Below are 21465 nucleotides of genomic sequence, written 5' to 3' on the forward strand. Positions count from 1 at the left end.
ATCTAGTGTTGACCATGATGTGTGTTCTAACTAGTTCAGCCACATAAAATATTGCTCAAAAGCTGCAGTGAAGTCCGCACTACTAATCATAACACGGTGACTGAAATCACCAGACAATGCGGGTACCGGTGGTGTAATGGTTGAGCTGTGCGTCTGAGATACAATAGGTATGAAGTTCGATTCACCATATTAGCCACCTTTCCTGCCAGGGTGAGAAGCAGGCGACGTCATATACAATCAGCTGAGTATCGTAGAGCCCCAATGACAAACGCTGGGCAAACCTTCCACATTCGCATGGACAAAGCCACGACATTGAAAGGGCGCCAGCAGGTCGTTGTTAAACGTTCAAGGCTGCTGTCAGGTTGTTGCCACGATGTTCAAAGGTCGACATCAGGTCGTTGCCGCGACATAAACAGACCAGGAACGCAGACATTGAGTTGAGAGCGTTTCAAGCGATAACACGCACTTGCTCTTTGCAGAGTGCTGCACGTCCTCTGCAGAGCGTTGGCCAATCTCGTGCTCCGTTCGGTCTGTTGCTAGAGCGCAATGTCCCTGTCCCGTGACCGATACCGAGCCGCGCTGACTCGGTCACGTGACTGCTGATACGGCGGCGCGGGGGCGTAAACGGAGCGGCCGGCGCTCGGCCGAACAGGAGGATTATCAGTCTCCCCGGCGTGCGCGCGCCGACCGAAAGCGCCACCTCCCGCCGCGCTCTCCGCCGCCTCGCGATGCGTGCCGCGCTAAGCGCGTGCGTAGCCGCGCTGCTGTTCGCGGCGGCGCTGGCGCGCTACGAGCCGACCTGGGAGTCGCTGGACACGCGGCCGATCCCGCCCTGGTACGATGAGGCCAAGTTCGGCATCTTCCTGCACTGGGGCCTGTACTCGGTGCCCAGCTTCGGCGACGAGTGGTTCTGGGAGTTCTGGCGCGGCGAGCACGACAAAAAGTACGTCGAGTTCATGGAGCGCAACTATCGGCCCAACTTCACGTACGCCGACTTCGCGCCGCAGTTCACGGCCGAGTTCTTCGAGCCGGACCGGTGGGCGGACCTGTTCGCCGCCGCCGGCGCGCGCTACGTGGTGCTCACGACCAAGCACCACGAGGGCTTCACACTGTGGCCGAGCAAGTACGCCTGGAACTGGAACGCCGTCGACACGGGGCCGAAGCGTGACCTGGTGGGTGACCTGGCGCGCGCCGTGCGGAACCGCACCGACATCCGCTTCGGCGTCTACCACTCGCTGTTCGAGTTCTTCAACCCGATCTGGCTGGCGGACAAGGCGAGCAACTTCACGCAGGTCACGTTCCCAGCGGCCAAGCCAATCCCGGAGCTGTACTGAGCTGGTGTATGGCTACGAGCCGGACGTGATCTGGTCGGACGGCAGCAGCCAGGCGCCCAGTTCCGACTACTGGGGCAGCAAGCAGTTCCTCGCCTGGCTCTACAACGACTCGCCGATCCGCGACCGCGTCGTCACCAACGACCGCTGGGGCACGGACTGCGGCTGTGCTCACGGCGACTTCTTCACCTGCCACGACCGCTACAACCCGGGCGTGCTGCAGAAGCACAAGTGGGAGAACTGCATGACGGTCGACCGCTACTCCTGGGGCTACCGGCGCGAGGCGGTGCTGTCCGACTACCTCACCATGGACGACCTGACTAAGGAGCTCGCCGAGACGGTCAGCTGCGGCGGCAACCTGCTCCTCAACGTGGGCCCCACGCACGACGGCCGCATCGTGCCCATCTTCGAGGAGCGGCTCCGCCAGATGGGTCAGTGGCTCAACATCAGCGGCGAGGCCATCTACGCGTCGCGTCCGTGGACGCACCAGAACGACAGCACCACGCCCGGCGTGTGGTACACGCAGCGCGACGGCAGCGTCTACGCCATCGTGCTGGACTGGCCGGACGACGATGTTGTCCAGCTGGGTAGTGTGACGCTCGGCACCGACAGCAAGGTGTTCATGCTGGGCTACGACGAGCCGCTCAAGTGGGGGCAGACGCCCGGCGCGCCGGCACACGTGAAGTTCCCCGACCTGGCGCAGGTGTCGGCCCGCTGGGCCTGGGTGATCAAGATGAGCGGCGTCCAGTCGGCTGAGACCAACGAGCTGTAGCGACGCCGGGCCGGAGGACCGCCGTCCCAGCGCCCCTCGGTTGGAAGGTGTCGGATGCAAAGACGTCGCAGTAGACGTCAGACGGAGCAGCAATTTAGACGACACCTCTTCGCCGACGCTTCACTTACGTGGAATGTCGGCGGAGAGGGCGGGGTAGAGTGGTGCACAAAGTTATGGCTTGGAGTTAACTGAAGAATTTGCCGCAGCTGGTCCACGGCGATTGTGTACACGTAGCGTCGCGATCGCGCAGTTGCGCACCGCAGCTGTGCAGGACACTTGGTTAGTTTTCCATCAAGCCCGAATCAAACCTCCCGATCGCAGAATTTCAGAGGTCATTGCAACCCATCACGAAATAACTCCGTGACCCTGTTTCACCAAGAAGGAATTTGAATAACCACAGCTGACTTCCTGCACGCGGAACGCCTCGCTTGTCCAAAGTTGACGAATCCCTCCAACAGCCGGCGGCACCGATTCTAGTCCCAGGTCTGAGGTGGCGCGCGGACGCGCGGCTCACTACAGAGCATGGGATGAACCCGTCAGAATGTGACAGCGGTCGGGTGTTTGGGTAACGGGCAATTGGGATCGGAGTTGGAAGGTGAAAAAAGCAGGACCTTCGAGACGAAGACAATGTTAACGAAGTGAGGCATTGCGACGCTGCGCGACGATCGAGGAAGATATAATGCCTTTACGGGTACCTTTGTCTATACATACCTCAGTTGGCGCGACAGGCTATGGTCGTGAGATGTCAACGCTGGCTGCGTGATTAAGTGTACAGTGCACCAACGCACGCTTGCCCATGTATTTTCGACTGTGTTCGTTGAGATACACAAAATGCTCACCGACTTCTCCGGAATGCTCTCATGTTTTTAACCACGTCGGTGGTCTAATCTGCTGGAAACTTGTGAGGATAAACTTCAGTGTATCGCAACACAGACTGCCTTTATTGCAAGAATCCGTAGGACTCAGTTACAATACCGCAACAGATCACTGGCATCAGCTTCGATCGTATGTAAAACAATGGCAATGCACCATGACACTCCGTGTGCTCACAAGGTGAAAAAACAGCGATGACGAATGAGCCGACCTTGAACTATATTTACAAATGATGTGATGAGAACGTAGCTGACACAATTCCAGGCCGCGCCACGCCGGACCGAACCTCCCCGCGCCGACAACGCACGCCCTCACACGGTCCTGGGCCCCCGCCATAGATACGCCATCTTCCGTCAGCGCGTGTCACAGACTGTGGCGGTCTGCACGGCGAGCGCCCCAGGGCTCAGGGTCGCTGGCGGAGCCCCGCTGGTCCACCTCGCGCTAAGACGCAGCGGCGGAAGGGTCGCCACGCGCCGAGCGGGTCAGAACCACCGGAGGACAGGTCACGGCCCACCATCGGCAGCAGTCCAATAGACCACAGCCGGCTGTGGACGACCATCGGCAGCAGTCCAATAGACCACAGCCGGCTGCGGCTGACCATCGGCAGCGGTCCGACAGACCACAGCCGGCTGCGACGACCATCGGCAGCGGTCCGACAGACCACAGCCGGCAATGGATGACCATCGGCAGCGGTCCGACAGACCACAGCCGGCTGCGGACGACCATCGGCAGCGGTCCGACAGACCACAGCCGGCTGCGGATGACCATCGGCAGCGGTCCGACAGACCACAGCCGGCTGCGGACGACCATCGGCAGCGGTCAGGCAGCCCACAGCCAGAGCTCGCTGGCCACAAACCGCCGCCGGGCCGCTCACAGCCGGCGGTAGTCGGTCTTCTCCAGCTGCACCAGCGGCTTGAGCTGCTCGGCGAAGTTGCGCACATCCTCAGCGACGGCGTCGTGGCCCTGCGGCGCCAGCACGCTCAGCTCGACCAGGTGCGACATACCGACCGGCTCCCAGCTCTCCGACGACTTGTTCTGCGGACCGACGCGCAGTGTCAGCGCCGTGACCCAGCACGAAATGCAGACAACAGTATGGGCGTATGGTTTGCATGACAATCGTTCGTGGGAGGAATTTCGCATGCGTTAAGTTCGTGATGATAAGGCAAACAGGATATAACGCAAACATTCATTGTGTCAAACTTGTGCCAGGCCAAGTGTCGCTGATTTTGAGTTGCACACAGATTCGGGACATAGAAGTAATTCTTTGATAGGTTTCGAATCCAGTCATACGACTAAATAGTGGCCTGAACAAATATGGTTGGGATCTTCTAAAAACTTCCTGGTGTCGAATTTCTCAACCTGAGCTGTACGCCGAATAGGCATAAAAATGGTGGTAGAGCTCTACGCTTTAGATAACTGCGCGGAGACCAAATTTCAGTGAAATCTGAGAGGCGACAGTACAGAATTTGCCACCCTAATCCTTGATTTGTGGCCACAGCCACAGCCGTGGCTTTGTGGCGCATCACGTGCGCGTCACGATCTGTTCACGGGGCCGCCATTTGGGACGGGAGCGGGCTGATCGCCGGCCATCGTCCCACTCTGCCCTGCCGCCATCGCCCCACTCCGCCCTGCTGCCATCGTCCCACTCTGCCCTGCCGCCATCGCCCCACTCCGCCCTGCTGCCATCGTCCCACTCCGCCCTGCCGCCATCGTCCCACTCTGCCCCGCCGCCATCGTCCCACTCCGGCCTGCCCGCCATCGCCCCACTCCGCCTGCTGCCATCGTCCCACTCTGCCCCGCCGCCACGTCCCACTCCGCCCTGCCGCCATCGTCCCACCCTGCCCTGCCGCCATCGTCCCACTCCGCCCTGCCGCCATCGTCCCACTCCGCTGCCGCCATCGTCCCACTCCGCCTGCTGCCATCGTCCCACACTGCTCTGCCGCCATCGTCCCACTCCGCCCTGCTGCCATCGTCCCACACTGCCTGCCGCCATCGTCCCACTCCGCCCTGCGCCATCGTCCCACTCTGCCCTGCCGCCATCGTCCCCATCGTCCCACTCTGCCCTGCCTCCATCGTCCCACTCTGCCCCGCTGCCATCGTCCCTCTCCGCCGTGCCGCCATCGTCCCACTCCGCCCTGCTGTCATCGTCCCACACTGCTCTGCCGCCATCGCCCCACTCCGCCCTGCTGCCATCGTCCCATACTGCCCTGCCGCCATCGTCCCACTCCGCCCTGCCGCCATCGTCCCACTCTGCCCTGCCGCCATCGTCCCACTCTGCCCCGCTGCCACCGTCCCACTCCGCCGTGCCGCCATCGTCCCACTCCGCCCTGCTGCCATCGTCCCACACTGCTCTGCCGCCATCGTCCCACTCCGCCCTGCTGCCATCGTCCCACACTGCTCTGCCGCCATCGTCCCACTCCGCCCTGCTGCCATCGTCCCACTCTGCCCCGCTGCCATCGTCCCACTCCGCCCTGCCGCCATCGTCCCACACTGCTCTGCCGCCATCGTCCCACTCCGCCCTGCCGCCATCGTCCCACACTGCTCTGCCGCCATCGTCCCACTCCGCCCTGCTGCCATCGTCCCACACTGCTCTGCCGCCATCGTCCCACTCCGCCCTGCCGCCAACGTGCGCACATCGCGGCCTGCACGTCACGTCGTGGAAAAACACGCCGCGCACTCCCCTTATCGGATCACATGCAGCATGGCGGCGGGTGACGCCTGGCGGTGGCCGCGTTTAGACCGAGACAAGAACTCGCTGCGGGGAAACAGCCGATGACCGTGCGAGATGAGACGTAAACACAGGCCATCGAGCGCGTAAACAGCCATTCGTGTTCTGTCAACAACGCGTCGAGCACGGCTGACAAACAGCTGTGATTGCACGGCTAACACGAACAAAGCCGGCCGCGGTCGCAGCCAGGAATAAGTCGACACTGATAGCACGGCTGAAGCAGATATTGCACACGGTGACAACGCAGATCCGCTCCGAGCACTTCAGATGCCGGTCAGAGCGTGGCTCCTTCAAGGGTAGGCAAACAGTGCTGAGATCACCGGCTGACACAGGGTCCCTCAGCTACCTCGGCATTAATGTCGACCCTGTCATCTACACTTCTTATGTTTCCTTCCATTGCAAACGGGTCCTACCATAACACAGGCCGTCTGAGTTCCGGGACCCCTTCCTGTCCATGTTCAGCGAATGTACGCTGGTCCACTCGGGGTCCCTTGCCGGTACATCTCTTCCCTTAGACGTCGTGGGCCCTGTGTTTCTCTTCCCCCGCTCCCTCCCCCACTAATGCAGAGGCCTTCAGCAGCGTTCGCGGGCCAGCTCGGGACCCTGCGGACCCCGCTTGGGAACCGGAACCCCAGGACGCACGTGACACAGACCGGCCTGTTCACTATTGCTGACGCCTGCCCTCTGGTCTCTCTGAGGTGGCAGGTCAGGGGTTCACTGACTGACACGCGAGGACCGCACCCTACAGCCGCAATCCCTTAGCACAACCCCAACCAGGCCTTCGCGCCCCCCAACCGGCACATGATCGCAGGCCCCGATTGCTTCTCGGGCCCTACAGGGGGGGGGGGGGGGGGGGGGCACGTGGCCCGATGTCCCGCGCGCCCAAGCTCCTGCCGGCGCCTACCCGGGCTCGGGGCCACCCCATACGACCGGGGATCAGGACTGGGCCACGCGGCGACGGTCGGTCCGGCGCCTGGGCGGCAGCGGCGCCGCCAGTTAGCGCGGAACATAACAACAGTGCTCACTTTGTATATCTTGTAGACCAGAATCTTCATACGTCCCTTGCGAAACATGAAGCCTTTGCTCATGTACTCGTACTCCTGCTTGAAGCCCATCTCCGAGAGGAACTCCAGCACGTTCGGGGTGCAGCCAACATCGATGCTGTTTCGCAGCACGGTCGGGCGGCTCTTGTCACCTGGGAACAACCCGCGATCCATCAACCACTGCGAATAACGCCAAATGCAAGCAACGCATTGCAAATTTCATAAATGCGCCAACCACGCCGCCGTCATGCTGTTTAACGGTGCCAATGTGGGATTTGCTCACACATTTCAACATTCTTTTAAACATTTTTTGCAGTTTTCAACGGTGGGGAGAATATTCAGCAGCTAAGTAAAAACTAAACAGACAAGGTGAGCAGCAAGCCCAAGCGGCAAAAGCGTAAGAAGTGAAGCTCTAAGCAGTGAAATTAGGTCGGCATCAGCATCAAAAGAACGCTCTACAGACTCCCCACGATTTGCACAGCACATCTCCACCGGCAACTGTCAAGTCGCCGCCCCAGTCGCGGGCGGTCTCGCGTTGCTCACGGGTCGCGCATCCACTCACCCACTTCGGGCTGGCCGATGTAGCGCATGGTCCAAGGCACGTCCGGATGGTCGACGGCCTGCCTGACGTACAGCGTCAGCGACTGACCGCCCGCTGTGGAGCCCCGGCCGGACGGGTCAGCCAGCGCGCGCCGACGCCGCCGTCACCCGTGCACGGATCACCGCGGCAAGTCACCGAACGGCGAGCAAAGCGGGGGTCCGAGGCCTCGGAGGTGTCAGGCTACTTTATATTGATTAGGGGGGGGGGGGGGAAGTCGGGTGAAGACGTGGTCACATTGAGAGAGATCACATCAGGCTAGGTCGAAGTGTGAGATAATAATGATTGCGGCATTGTCTCACCAACTTCCACGGCCATTTCGAGACGGATGCCTTCACCAGGCTTCACGTGGGATGCGGTGATGGCGTGGCCGGGGCTGGAATCCAAGACTAACCGGTTCATAGTCAAGCGTTCTAACCACTATACCACCACCGCCCACTCTACCACCAAGTATGAGAACTCACACCGGACATTGAGAGCGACGCTGCAAACAAGCCTGGTCCCTCTCGCAAGATGACAGCAATGTGCAGTGATGTGTCAAGCACGCTGAAGGGCAGCCGTACATCGCGACCTGGCCCAGTTGCCGCGCGCCTGGAGGGCGACTGACCTGGGCCCAGGGTGAGCACCCTCTCGCGGTCGTGGAACGTCTCCACCTGCTCGTCCACGTTGTCGGCTAGACCGCGCAGGCGGTGGATCAGCACGTCTTTGGCGCTGTCTAGAACACTACCCTGCAGCAGGTACTCCTGGAATATTGACAAGTTGTCTGTGGACAACATGCGCTGGATTTTTCCAGAGTGTATGCAAAGATTGTATGAAAATAAACCATACCAAGCCTCAAATTTGAATCAATCCTTTTGAATTTACAAGTTTGGGCAGATTTCATAATGGCATTAACAACTTTTGCATCTGCATTGCATAACATAAAAACACACTACAACTCGGAGCATGGCATAGGTGACATCACTCCCTTCATGTCACGTTAAATCCATAGAACAAATCAGCATAAGCTCATTATGCAGTGATATTCTAAAGGTGTATAATGGATTACACTTGTCATCCCCAACAGCATCTTAATCTTATTGCTTACAAATGAACTATTTCCTGCAGAAATAAATCCACATAGAACATCACCCAAATAAAACATAATGCCAGATCTCACAAGGACACCTGGATTACTGTGCTGTTCCTGTGTGTGCAAAAATAACTAAAAAAATAACTGACATATGTACCTGATTTGGGACCACCTTTGTTTGAATAGCAGCCTGCAGCATCTCCTGTGCTGACACTGCTGCACACATGTCTGATGAGAAGGGCCTGTTGGGGCAAGTGGTTAGCAATGGATATTGAACAGACAAAAACCAAGCATCACAAGTCATGGCTGCTTAGCACCTGGAAATCAATAACCTTATTATTGGAAGATGAGATGCAAGATGAGACAGCCTGCAAAACATACTTGAATGATAATTGTAACCTCAGCATACACACATAAATGGCTTCAGACAGGGTACTTGACCACTGTTTTTTTGTAACCCACAATAATAGAGCAATTAATGCTGCATTGCACCAAACATTATTGATTATCATGACTGTGGATATATATATATATATATATATATATATATATATATCACTGCACAATGCTTTGGTATCTTTTGGCCATGCTCGAACCAACCCAAAATTTCCCAGGATACTGAATACTTGACTGGAAATAAAAATCAGCAAAAATTACATAACAGCACTAGCCTCTGCCTTAGGGAAAACCTGGCCTTTGGATCCATGCGTACATTGCATTCTATATGGAGAGGAGAGGGTTTTTTGACAGAGTGTAACCAAAGTGTGACAGTGGAAGGAAGAAGAGGGAGCCTGAATAGTGCAAGATTTCATTTAGGTGTACTGTCAACCATGTTCTGATATCTTTCCTTATCTTTCACACAATAAGAGTCTAAAACTGTTGTCTTCTTATCATGGTAAGCTACACACCAATCATCAGTTCATGTCTCTAGCTCAATTATGCCAACCCAACATGGTCTCTTTAAGGAAAATATGTGAGACACGACATAAACAGCAAAGGTGGGCTTTTGAAAGCATAACCAGCATGTAACCAGGGATGGAGAGTAAGTTCAAAAATGACAAATATGCATGTTATTTATGGAAGATCCCTTAAGGCTGGAATGGTGGGATACTTGCAAGCATTGCACACATCACTGAACCGGATTCCTCCAACAAGAAACAAGCACATCATTCGAGTCATATCTCTAACGCAATTAGAACCCAAACAGGCGTTGCTTTCTGGGTCATAATGATTTAAACAGCGTAGGGAATGGAGTGTTGAAAAATGTCCAAAAACAAGAAACACAACTGATGGACGTGCCATCAGGGAATGCCATAGGCATTCAGCCATCAAGACATCAGCAGGTAGTTTTAGGTTAATGAAATAAGACCAAATGAATTGGCTACAGAGCCACGCTCAACGATTAACTCGGTCCCCTTACCTTCAGCCGTCGAATCCGAAAATAAAACCTTAGCACCGCTCCTCGCGATCAATCCACGCTGCACACCGTGCCAGCGCGCGGGACGGACAAGCGTTGGTCGGCGTTTGGTCCCGAATGTCTCAGAATGAAGCAGCTCCGCCATAACTGTATAAAATGTTTTCCTGAGCAGTGATAGCATAACAAGAAATTATATAATATTTTGACCGAATCTTTATGAAAGTCACTTGATTGGTTAGAGAAAATGGTAACTGGCAGAAATTTAATTATAATTTTGAAGTAACTCAATTAAATTTTGTAAGCAAATTCGACAGATTTACCAAAGCAATCTCTGAAAATTTATGTAAATACTGATTTGCCTACAACAGCCCAAATTTTCTTCCCCCGTGCTGTTCGTTCCCGGCGCTGGTGGCTCCGTTAATTATTTGCAGGAATCGGGTGCATTGCATACCCGCGGAGCGCGATGGCTTCCCAAGCCCCAGTACGAGTGTCACCATTGATCAAGGTAACTCGTGGGGTCGTTATGGCAAGCAGAGCTGTTCCATCCTGCATGGTTTGTGCGTCAGCTTTGCCGCGTCCCGGAGGTGTCTTGTTCTCTTGCGTTATGTTTTCAGTGTGCGACATGTATGGGCTCATTGGGGGTTTGATATCTTGAATATAGTGAAAATGTTATTCTGCTGGTGTGCATGCTAATTTTTTCTGCTGAGGTATTTGACATTTATGAAGTTATGGTTTCACTATCTATTGTGTGCTGTGACATGTACATCCCGTGTTGGCAAAATATGTTGAATTTAAGGTCAATTTACTGTTTAGCTGCATACAATAGTCTGCATATTTTAATCAGTGCATGTCTCAATTACAGTGTATTTAGTGGCCATATTAGTGGTTAAAGAAAGGTAAAGGAATGCTCCAAAATTTAAGATATTAAAGCAACCATCAGTTTTGATGAAATAAGCCCATCGATACCAGCTGGTATACTTTTAAGTAGAGAAGACTGCTCTATACAACACAGTTTGTCCATTCACTAAATATGTCATCCAATATGTCACTGTTTGATTGCCTAATAATACCTTTTACAGTATAGGTCAAGAGGTAATTGATGGTTGTTATGTCTGCAAATGGTGCTCATGAATGTCAGATGCAAACAATTCAATAGTTGTCTTTTTATGGGTCCTGATCACTAATGGTCAATGAAAAAACCTTGATGACATTGAAATAGTCTGCACAAAATGATTAGCATATGCTCTTGGGCATGTAGCTCTAAAATTAGAGGGGTTTAGGTCATAGCGATGATAGGGCTGTGAACTGCACCAGATGGTGTATAATATGGCTTTTTCAGTTTAAAAATGCTATTCAAATGTGAAGACTCCCTTTAAAGCCTGTGGTTCACCCAGAAGTCCACATATAGGAGCTGAGGGTAACAGCTACTTTTCCATTATGCTGTCCCACCCATTGTTCCTCTCCTGTCTTATGCTAATATCAATCAGGTTATGGTAAGAGCAACAGTGCTGATTGTGGACAGCAACAGCAGGAGCAGCAGTACTGATCATGGACAGCAACAGCAGGAGCAACAGTAATGACAGATCACTTTCCCCTGCAGGCTGGCCGGTGGTCGGCACTGCTGGTAGGTGTCCTGTACGGGTCCAAGCACTACAACACGCTGTCAAAGCGCGAGGTGGAGCTGCGCGAGATCGAGGCCAAGCAGAAGGTCGTCCGCGACGCCCAGCTGGCCAAGGAGCGCGCCGTACAGAACAGGGGTATGTTCCTGCCGCCGCACTGCCTTGATGCCAGCTGGCTGGTGGCAGTGATGGTATACGAGTGCTGGTGGCATTTGTCATAGGGATATTTGCTGCTGGTGGGAAACCTGTAACTAATTACCTTTAGAGCCAGTGTTGCAGGTGTTGTTAGCATTTCTTGGTGTGAGATGTTATGGAACTTACCTCTTTCGAAGAGTGATGTATGTTTCTGCAGTGGGCAGTGGAGGAAGAGTTTTGGAGTTGACACTATTATGTCTGTTTCAGAACAAATGCTGTATCTGGCTAAAGAAACCGGCACGCCTGTCCCCGCGGATTTCGACAAACAGTACCCAGTTTCAAGCTAAAATATGCCTGCAATACGTGTTGCCGTGTGCGTGAATGTACTACATCGCTGGTCAATATAGGTATCGAATATTTCTGCGTGTCATGACGCTCGTCAAATACAAACGTTGGGAATGTGTGACTTCGCCAAGTTCTCAAGCAAGTGCATGGAGGTAAAACTCTTAAACCGCCTGAACGGTGTACCTGCCATTCGATGAGCGGCGTCACCCTCTCACAGCAACGTTAGGATTGTGTCGCAGCGCATTCAGCTGCCAGTATCATCAGCCAGAAGATCTCTTACGTTTGTAGTGTGAGACACCTGAACAGCCGACGCCGTGGTCAGAGCATGTACCCTCGCAGCTGTAGCCAAGCGTTGCAGCGCCGCCCCGCGACATCCCGCCGTCAGTAGCCCAGTACGCCAGCGGGATTAATATATTGTACACGCTCGTCACACGATGGTATGACGTCACAGGACGCTCGTCACTCGGTGCGACGAGCACGCCTGCGTGCCCATCGGCCCTGTGCGTCGCCTGCGCCGTTCGCCGCTGCGCCGAACATGCGCTCACACCTCCACATTGACATCCACTCAATACAGGCAGCAATGGTAAGGCCGCGACATGACCTCGAGTATATGGGCCCACTGTATGGCCATGTTATCCCGGACATGCACCGAGTACATAGGTCATAGTTCACGACAACGTGCCCCATTTTGAGGATTGAAAGGGCATGTAATATTGTTCGCCAAAAATCCTCTCGACCCACCCGACAGGTTTTCGCGGTATGGTGTTGGCCCCCATGCGATTAGCTTAGTGGCTACACAGGTCACGTCACTGACATAATACAGAAACGTTCATACAGCAACAGGAGCGATGGAGGCTTAAACGTAAATACGCTTTTCACGTGCTGCCGCAGAGGCAAGGCATCCATGTTCTGCTTATACGGTATTTTCTGGAGCGCCTTCAAATTTCAGAAACACCAGCACCTAAAAGATATCACAGCAGCTGATAGCGCTTTCTGTTTAAATACATTATTCCTCTCATCCACGCCGCGTCCGCGGCCGCGCAGGGGGTACGTACCGACCGTCCGCCCTCTCCGTCACATCACCGCATCACTGCGGACCGAAGCGGTGGCGCATGTTCGTGACGCCCCACTTCTCTCGCCGGAGGTGCGCACCGCGGTCTGTGCCGTCCTGTCCTCTGTCCTCGCCCGTACGGCACGGTCTCCGCCCGGTGAAACCCAGAGCATGAATGCAATAGAAAGCCGGTCGTAAGCTGGCATTTCGTGTTCATCTTTTGAGATGTTGACGGATACGCGCCATCACAGCGCACACATACACACGCATGCCGCTTCTATAAAAAACGAAACCGTAACTCCGTACCACCGTCTATAACCGGTGGCGAGCTGTTGCACATTGCTTGCGCAGCGAGGTGGCATCAAGGACCACCTTCCTTACGCTTAAGCGGCCGCTCAAGCGCAAGAAGCGATCGCACCGACGCACTACTGTCTGTCTCTGGCAGCCTTCGCCAGAACCTCGAACAGTGGTGACCTCTCGCTGTTCATCAGCACGTCCCACTGGCACTCCCCCAGGCGGGGGATCTGGCCCGACCGGTACCAAACCACGTGGCACGCGAAGCCTGTGGGCCATGAGCTGGCTGACGCGCGGCCCACGACTCATTTCTAGGCGGACATATCACGAAATGGGCGCGGCTCACGCTGTAGATTCGTTCTGTGTTTTCAGGACGTTGTCTAGCTGGTCCTCCAGCTCCCTGATCCGCTGCTCCTTGATGTTAAGCATGTTCTTCAGCTGCTTGATCTCTTCGGCCTGTTCTGCGTACCGCTTACGGAGCTAGAAAAGAGGGCGCCACAGTCTCTGCCAATTGCATGGCTTGTGAAGAAAAACCGCGACATGGGAACATGTTTTTGCTCGTTTACCGTGTTGACATCGGCCTTAGTTCAGTAAGCGTTGCAGCCAACAAACCTTGTAACACACCAAGCAGCCTCCACACCCCGCTTAATACCTAAAATTGTTCTCCCAAATTATGAACGCACGAACCTAGGTGAGGAAGGAATGGAGAATGGAAAATGAGAGAAAATATATGATAGCAATTAGCATGCATTCCATGGAGGCAAATTAACTCGGCCACGCGACTAGCTTTTGTGGCCTCGTGTTACGCAAACAAAGTCTAGTGGATGACAATGACGACCAAGCAATTAACGGCTAGGCAATTAACGGTTAGGCAATCAACGACTGAGCAATCAACGGCCAAATAATCAACAGCCATCCACTCTGAACGCCGGTTCCACTCCACGCCAAACCATGACGCTGCGCAGCGGTTTCACCCGCTGACTACACCACAACATTCCGGCGCCGCCCGTCACCCCAGAGCCTCGTCTGCCAGGGCAGGCGGCCAGCCAGCACCAGACGTGGCGACTGACCTCCACCTCTGCCTTATGGGTGGGCTCGGGGCGGGCCGGGGTGACCGTGACCGGCCGGTGGCCGCCCAGCTGCTCCGGCGCGCTCGGCAGGCCGTTCCACGACTTCAGCGGCATCGACTGATAGCCCGAGTCGGCCGCCGGTGGACTCCGGCCGGTCGGCTCCTGAGGATGGACGCAGGTCAGGTCAGAGTCGGCCGCCGGTGGACTCAAGCCGGTCGGCTCCTGAGGATAGATTCAGGTCGGGCCAGAGTCGGCCGCCGGTGGACTCCGGCCGGTGGGCTCCCGGGAATGGACGCAGGTCAGGTGAGGTCGGAGTCGGCCGCTAGTGGACTCCGGCCGGCCAGCTCCTGGGAATGGACACAGGTCAGGTGAGGTCAGAGTCGGCCGCCGGTGGACTCCGGCCGGTCGGCTCCTGGGATGGACGCAGGTCAGGCGAGGTCAGAGTCGGCCGCCGGTGGGCTCCGGCCGGTCGGCTGCTGAGGATGGACACAGGTCATGTGGGGTCACAGAATAGTGACCAGGGTCGACCACTGTGAGCTCACGCGGGTCACGCGGGCACAACTGCATGGCGCGCATCAGGACAGAACACGCTGAACACGACTCGAAGGCTGAGAACGGCGAGAACTCTGCCAACTCCCCGGTCGTTGACCGGGGGCAGGCCGCCCTTAACGGCACCGTGGTGGCGCCCGCACGGACGGCACTCCGTGGATCAGGAGTTGGTGAGTTTGTGCGACGACACTCCGTGAGTCGGAGATTTGTGTGACGACGTCCTGTGAGTCACGGATTTGTGTGAGAACGCTCCGTAAGTCAGGAGTTTGACGACGCTCTGTGAGTCAGGAGTTTCTGTGCCGGCAGTGACGTGCGGTGTCAGACGGCCAGCTGTATTACCTGCTCAGTCCACATCTGCTGGATCTGCTGAAACTTGGACGCTGGTTTGTTCGCATCGTTTAGTCGTTCCTGAAACATGAGTCATACGTGCAACGCTGTGCGGGCGACAGGCGACAAAAAACGGCGATCTGGATCAACCAATCGGCGGCAGATGTGTTCTGACGGTCATCCACTGATTGCTGTGCATGATGCGATCGTTCACTAGATATCAGGTGTAATCCTAATCACACAAATTAGAATACTGCTTATATATATATATATATATATATATATATATATATATATATATATATATATATATATGTAAACACGCGCGCGCGCACACACACACACACACACACACACACACACACACACACACATATATATATATATATATATATATATATATATATATATATATATATATATATATATATATATATATATTATGCAAGCGCCATGGCCCATAGCGTCTGCAATCAGCGGCAGTTCATTGAAAGACAGAACCGAACGAACATGACTTGTAACACTAGCGTTCTCGGAGCGTTCCCATCCAACGGTTGTGCGAAGTCCCAGCCAGCACCCATGCTGCCTGTCGTGAGCAGTGAAGCGCGCGGGGTGCTCGGGCTCGCACCTGCGGTCGGCGGTCGTCGCTGTCAAGGTCGTCGTCCCCTGTGTCAGCTGGTTCGTCAGAAGAGTCAGCAGAAGTCACGCCACTGTCCTCAGAGGTGTCCTACGCACCACGGGTCAGGTCAGGTCACAGACGGGTCACGCGGTCAGCCGGTGCACGTGGCGAGCTCGCGGGTGTGTGCCGACGGCTCGCTGTCCACGCCCGTGTGCGTGCTGAAGGTGAGTGCGCGCGCCAGACGGCGCCGAGGGAAAAAAGCGAATTTTCATGAAGAGCAGGAAATGAAAGAAGTGTGGCTGTAGTCCGCTAAGTCCTTGGACAGCTGGGTTAAACATCGAGGACGGTCGATGGTTATTCGCGTTCAGGAGAAACAAGAAGAGATGATATGGTGCTTTGTGGCTGCTTGACGAAGTGCAATTCAGCTTACATTGCTCAAATCGTTCATTTGCCCCACTCAAAAGTTTCCCTAAATGATATACACGTTGCGACACATTACAGAAGTCAGTCTTGAATATGAAGAACTCATCCAGCACGAGCCGAAGCCAGAGCGGAGTGACTCCTCAGCCGCCACCACTTTCCGTGACAGACAGATGACAGGTGATCGTGACAGACTATGCTGTGGCACTACACCAAGGTCGAAGGAGCCTGGGCACAGGGCAGCGCTGACTGAAGCAGTCAGACCTAGCAGACAGCCGTCACCAGGGGTGCGCGCGCCGGGGCCTGGGACCGTCGCAGGGCGTGCCAGCCGTCACCGAGCGGCCGGCGCGTGATTTACCAGCCGAGAGTCGGAGGCCCGCAGAATCTGCGCGCGCGCCTGACGCTCCAGCAGCTCGATAATCTCCTTGATTTTGCCCGACTTTTCGCTGATGGTCAGGTCGGCTTTCCAGCGGCTGAGGTCCTTCTCAGAGACGGATTTGGACATACGGGAGCGGGGACCGGCGGCACTCGGGCCAGGGCGGGAAGCTTTCGGACGAGGGGACACGTTCTCTTTGTTGGTTTTGTTGTTTTTCTCCTGTAATGCGGTTCATTCGGTGTTAGTTCGTCAGGTCGGCCGCGGCGCAGTCTCATTAGCTCGTCCAGTAAACCGCACAACTGTGCTGGACACCAAGCAGCACACAAGCCGTCGTCGGAGTCAACAAAGCAGCACACAAGCCGTCGTCGAAGTCAACAAAGCAAAATTGCGTCAGCGCCGACAACGCGGCGGGGCAAACCGTCCACTTTGGTGCGTCCACGGGCGTCGCCGTCTTCACAGCGCCTCACTCTCCCGCCCCCGGCCGGCCGCCGGCGCCTGCCCTGACGCCGCCGCCGGCGGTGACGCACCTGCTGCGGCCGGTAGTCGGGCCGCGTGCCGGACGAGATGAAGGCGAACTTGCGGTCGGTGTTGCGGTCGCCGGCGATCAGGCCGTCCTGAGCGCGGTTGAGGCCGACCGGCTTGTGGGTGCGCACCGCAACGCCTGGGGGCACGCCGACTGTAGCCCGAGGGCGCGGGTCACACGAGTGCGGGTGAGACCGGCGCCCGGTCACATGCGGCACTAGAGGCGATGACATGCCGCAGTGGGGGGGGGGGGGGGGGGGGGAGGGGTCGCCTGTTGCCATCAGATCCATGCCAAAAGATCAAGAAGTGTGCCTGCATTCAGGAGTCGTTAAATGTACGACGCCTAATTTTTTATAGCGGGAAAACAGAGGAATGATATACTTCATTCGAAATAACACGAAAATAATAAAATGAAACGAACATCCAGCTGAACAAAATTCTGGCAGAATAGTGAAGTGATAGTGATAAATGACATGAACTCCTGACTGAGCGTGACACACGCTCAACCATTCCACAATTACTTTCGCGACACGACTCTCGCTTATTGTGAAACAAATTCGTCTTTCCTGCAACCACACTACATCCAAAATGCATTGGTAGCGATTGATGCCTGAAAAGAAGCGTCAAATTTGACGTGCAAGTCAACACCAATCCATGAGCCTATGGGTAAGACTCTGAATGTCTTTGGGTATCTTTCTTTCAGTGATCGCTCTGACTCCCACCATGGAACCAAAACTTCAACAAATATTAAAAACATCATAAAATAAATATGACCGAAAAAACTGGGCATTTGGTTCGCACAAAACGGGGTAATGCTCTACACTTGCATCGCACACATGCAAACTCGCACAAATTCGTGCACGCATCTCACACACCATTATGCGCGGACGGTTTAAACCGCCCTCCCATCCACATTCAGCAGCATCTATTACTCTTTCTTTCTGTCACCTCGCTCTGCTTGGACCGGAGGGGCCCGGGTATTCATAGCCCAGGTAGCGGGCAAGCTTCGGCAAAAACCGCGCGGCTCGCCCAAAGTAGGAACAAAGCACGTACATGTGGCGCGGCGCACGAGACACGAGCATTCGTTCATTCCCTTCCCATTCAGAAGATCCGCACACCAAGACGTTTACACCATCTGGTTTCCGCGCACTTTCACTCCCTCTGCTCAACGCTCCTCTCACTCTTCACGTGTTCAGATGGCTCATATCGCGTCCTGGCCCTACCAGATAGGAGCCGCATGCAGACAGCATTCCAGCGGCGCTTCATTCGTTCTACACATCCTTCCACACGTTGGCGTGCCGGCGGCCTCACCTGTGCGCAGGGACATGAGCACGGGCGGCTTGTTCTGGCCGGCGATCCACTCCTCGGCGGTCAGGGCCGGCGTCGGTGCCGCCGTGTCCGGATAAATGTCTTCCTGGAACTGGTCACTCTGCGGCACAGACACGCAAGCGCGCGTGTCAGGTCACGGCGCGTCACCGGAGAAACGGGCGGCTCTGACACCGGCACGGAATGGGCCATTGCCATTACACTTCATCGGATGCCACTCCGTCATCAATTGCAATCGCCCCCTCCATGACCCTGTTCGTGTGCAGTTTGTCCGCGATCACAAGTGCAAGCCTCTGAATCTCAGACTCGGGATCCTTTTCATTCTGGTCATGGAGATGCCTGAAGGGCTTTCAGCGCATACAAGGTCTCTTCCTCCCCCAATGTAGCCGCGTTTCTTATCAAAAGCCATCTGGGCTGGCTAACGCCCCGAGTCTCATGCGTCCCGCACCATGGCACACTTTCCCGCCTCCTCCTCCCGGCGGCGTACCTTGCGCGGCACGATCATGGTGAGTGGCTCGCACAGATCTTTGGTGGCGTGCAGCTTGAAGAAGCGGAAGATCTCGCAGCGGCGCGTGTCCATGGCGCGCTTGGTCAGCACGCCCAGGCCGCGCTGCGGCGAGCCCGAGATGTACTGGTTCAGGTAGTGGCACCAGGGGGGCTCGTCCACGATCTCGTAGTAGCGGATGTTGCCGTCGCCCTGTCGGACGACACCGAGTCGGCAGGTCAGGGGAGGACGGGCATGGCTGCCCCTTAGACGTGGGCACATGTGTTGCGAATGACGGGAGCAGCAAAGATCACCTTCCATTTGGTGTTGGTCAGCTAGGCTCTTAAGGACTCGGTAGCCAAACGACATGCCGTAAAAACATCGACTGCGATCGCATTGTCGTGCCTTATCGCTGTAATCGCACTATGGCGATGACCCCAACTTCCACACCACATACGAATGTCACTTTTGTACAGGTGCGTAACCCTTTTTCACTGCTACGAGATATCATTGCACCAAAATAAAACTGAGCCCTGGCAGCATTTAAGGCATGGTGACATCCATGCCCCTGTGCATCGTTCGGACCGTACGTCACAAATCAAACCCATATCGCAGTCATCGACGAGAGTCGCGACTGGCTCCCCTGTCGGCGGCCCACCTTCCCGGCCAGGAAGAGGACGCGAGTGTCCGGGTCGTAGAAGGGGTAGATGATGCCGGACGACGAGTCGATGTTCTCGAGGCGGAGCGGCTCGCTGAGGCGGCGCTCGTCCCAGACGGCGTACTGTCGGTCCGAGAACTTGGAGAAGCCGGTGGTGAGCACTCGGCCCGTGTCGCCCAGGTACTGCACCTTGCACGCCTTGGCGCCCTCGTGGCACTGGCCCTCCTGGCGACGGGGAGGGGGCGGGTCACACCGCCGCCGGGGCAGGTCACATCCGGCAGTAGGCAGGGCAGGTCACACCGCCGCCGGGGCAGGTCACATCCGGCAGTGGGCAGGGCAGGTCACACCGCCGCCGGGGCAGGTCACACCCAGTAGTACATACGGGCGGGTCACATCGCTGCCGGGACAGGTCACATCCGGTAGTGGGCAGGGCAGGTCACACCGCCACCGGGCAGGTCACATCCGGCAGTGGGCAGGGCAGGTCACACCGGCGCCGGGACAGGCCACATCCGGCAGTGGGCAGGGCAGGTCACACCCGCGCCGGGGCAGGCCACATCCGGTAGTGGGAAGGGCAGGTCACACCGCCGCCGGGGCAGGTCACATCTGGTAGTGGGCAGGGCGGGTCACACCGGCACCGGGGCAGGTCACATCCGGTAGTGGGCAGGGTAGGTCACACCGGCACCGGGGCAGGTCACATCCGGCAGTGGGCAGGGCAGGTCACACTGGCGACGGGACAGGTGACATCCGGTAGTGGGCAGGGCAGGTCACACTGGCGACGGGACAGGTGACATCCGGTAGTGGGCAAGGACAGGCCACATCGTCCCCAGGGTAGGTCACAACCGACGGCGGACCAGCGTCGTGAGGTGTAGTGACCCGCGGCACCGAGGTATGCAGCGCATTTTCGCCCACGGCTCGGCATTGTGAGGGAATATCCGTGTGATGCGTCCAGTACGTCGATCACAAGATCTATGCTCGAAGCGGTCTATGCGAGGCCATTAGGTCTTTGTATGATGACCAGGTTTTCGTCAAATTTTAGCCTTTCATTTTGGCGCAGTTTGGGCGTCTAAAAAACCGACGACAGCAGCGAACACCAGCATGTATGCTTCTGAAGAGGACGCAAAGTCCATCAGTGGTTGTGGCGGGTGTTTGAGCGGTAATTTGAGGACACGCGTCGATGCCAAAGGACTACGATGTTTGCACACGTGTCCAACTGGGTGTCAAGCCGCCTGATGGGTTGAACCCACGGCCGTCAAAAAATCAATCAGTTGGCTAGAAGTTCAGATGAAAAACCGGAAACATGTGAAGGGCGAAAGACGTTATCTCGTGAAAGAAAGCGATTTATATAAGTATCAAACTATGATTGCAACACTACGTGTGAAGGGCAGAAGACGTCATTTTGTGAAAGGGTGCGATTTACATAACCATCAAACTAAGATTGCAGCATGGTGGAGCCTTACTGTCTGTTCTGCAAACACTTCTTGCAACTCGCAATTGCTGATGACAAAGCAATACCGATATTGCAAATGACGGCTCGTTTAAAGGGACCAAGTTAAATACAGAAAAAGATTCATCAAGACTGCAGAAACTCAACGGTAAAACCATTGTTTTTCTTTTTGGAAATGGCTTCTTTCGCAGATCCCAAAATGCACGGTGATGTCACCGGGCATTTTGTACAAAATCACCTGACACAATGCTGCCCATATCTGAGATGCTGGTTAATTACCTCTAACTTGCGAAGACAAAGAGCTGATTTATGACCTCTAACCGGCAACAATAATGCGTGTGTTTGATTATCGTATTAATCAGATACAATGGCACAACATTTGACAATTAACC

General features: G+C 55.5%; 3 protein-coding genes across 8 annotated transcripts in view; 1 reads left to right on the top strand and 2 right to left on the bottom strand.

Moving 5' to 3' along the window:
* Positions 1–682: 682 nt before the first annotated feature.
* LOC119114861 (alpha-L-fucosidase-like) lies at positions 683–2151 on the top strand. Its single transcript, XM_037238915.1, is given in 2 exon segments — positions 683–1331; positions 1333–2151. Coding segments are annotated over 2 exon segments (1374 nt in total). The 5' UTR covers positions 683–728; the 3' UTR covers positions 2104–2151.
* Positions 2152–3023: 872 nt separating this feature from the next.
* On the bottom strand, positions 3024–8625 carry MED18 (mediator complex subunit 18). Its single transcript, XM_037238916.1, has 5 exons — positions 8575–8625; positions 7953–8088; positions 7310–7402; positions 6730–6899; positions 3024–4011 (listed from the first exon to the last, which is right to left on the bottom strand). Exons 1-5 carry the CDS (start codon positions 8614–8616, stop codon positions 3847–3849), a joined length of 606 nt encoding a protein of 201 aa, XP_037094811.1. The 5' UTR covers positions 8617–8625; the 3' UTR covers positions 3024–3846.
* Positions 8626–12328: 3703 nt separating this feature from the next.
* LOC119114859 (coronin-1A) overlaps positions 12329–21465 on the bottom strand; it is a 40725-nt gene continuing 31588 nt past the window's right edge. For 4 of the 6 annotated variants that reach the window (XM_037238912.1, XM_037238909.1, XM_037238911.1 and 1 more), the window contains 9 exons: positions 19630–19854; positions 18975–19184; positions 18473–18590; positions 17167–17315; positions 16622–16858; positions 15853–15951; positions 15237–15305; positions 14349–14510; positions 12329–13758 (listed from right to left, as the gene is read on the bottom strand). In XM_037238912.1, coding sequence (XP_037094807.1) covers positions 13621–13758; positions 14349–14510; positions 15237–15305; positions 15853–15951; positions 16622–16858; positions 17167–17315; positions 18473–18590; positions 18975–19184; positions 19630–19854 — 1407 coding nt within the window. In that variant the 3' untranslated portion in view covers positions 12329–13620. The remainder of the gene's footprint in view (positions 13759–14348; positions 14511–15236; positions 15306–15852; positions 15952–16621; positions 16859–17166; positions 17316–18472; positions 18591–18974; positions 19185–19629; positions 19855–21465) is intronic. The other 2 variants (XM_037238910.1, XM_037238914.1) reach the window with 2 other exon arrangements.

This window comes from Pollicipes pollicipes, unplaced genomic scaffold (assembly GCF_011947565.3).
Source record: "Pollicipes pollicipes isolate AB1234 unplaced genomic scaffold, Ppol_2.1 Scaffold_3087;HRSCAF=3621_pilon_pilon_pilon, whole genome shotgun sequence".
Taxonomy (NCBI): Eukaryota; Metazoa; Arthropoda; class Thecostraca; order Pollicipedomorpha; family Pollicipedidae; genus Pollicipes; species Pollicipes pollicipes.

Excerpts from the sequence above, each read along its gene's own strand:
- MED18 (XM_037238916.1), bottom strand. The coding sequence starts at position 8,616 with ATGCTGCAGGCTGCTATTCAAACAAAGGTGGTCCCAAATCAG. Across the intron at positions 6,900-7,309 it reads CATCGGCCAGCCCGAAGTGG|GTGACAAGAGCCGCCCGACC; the intron begins GTGAGTGGATGC and ends GGTTGTTCCCAG. Across the intron at positions 4,012-6,729 it reads TGGTCTACAAGATATACAAA|AACAAGTCGTCGGAGAGCTG; the intron begins GTGAGCACTGTT and ends GTCGGTCCGCAG.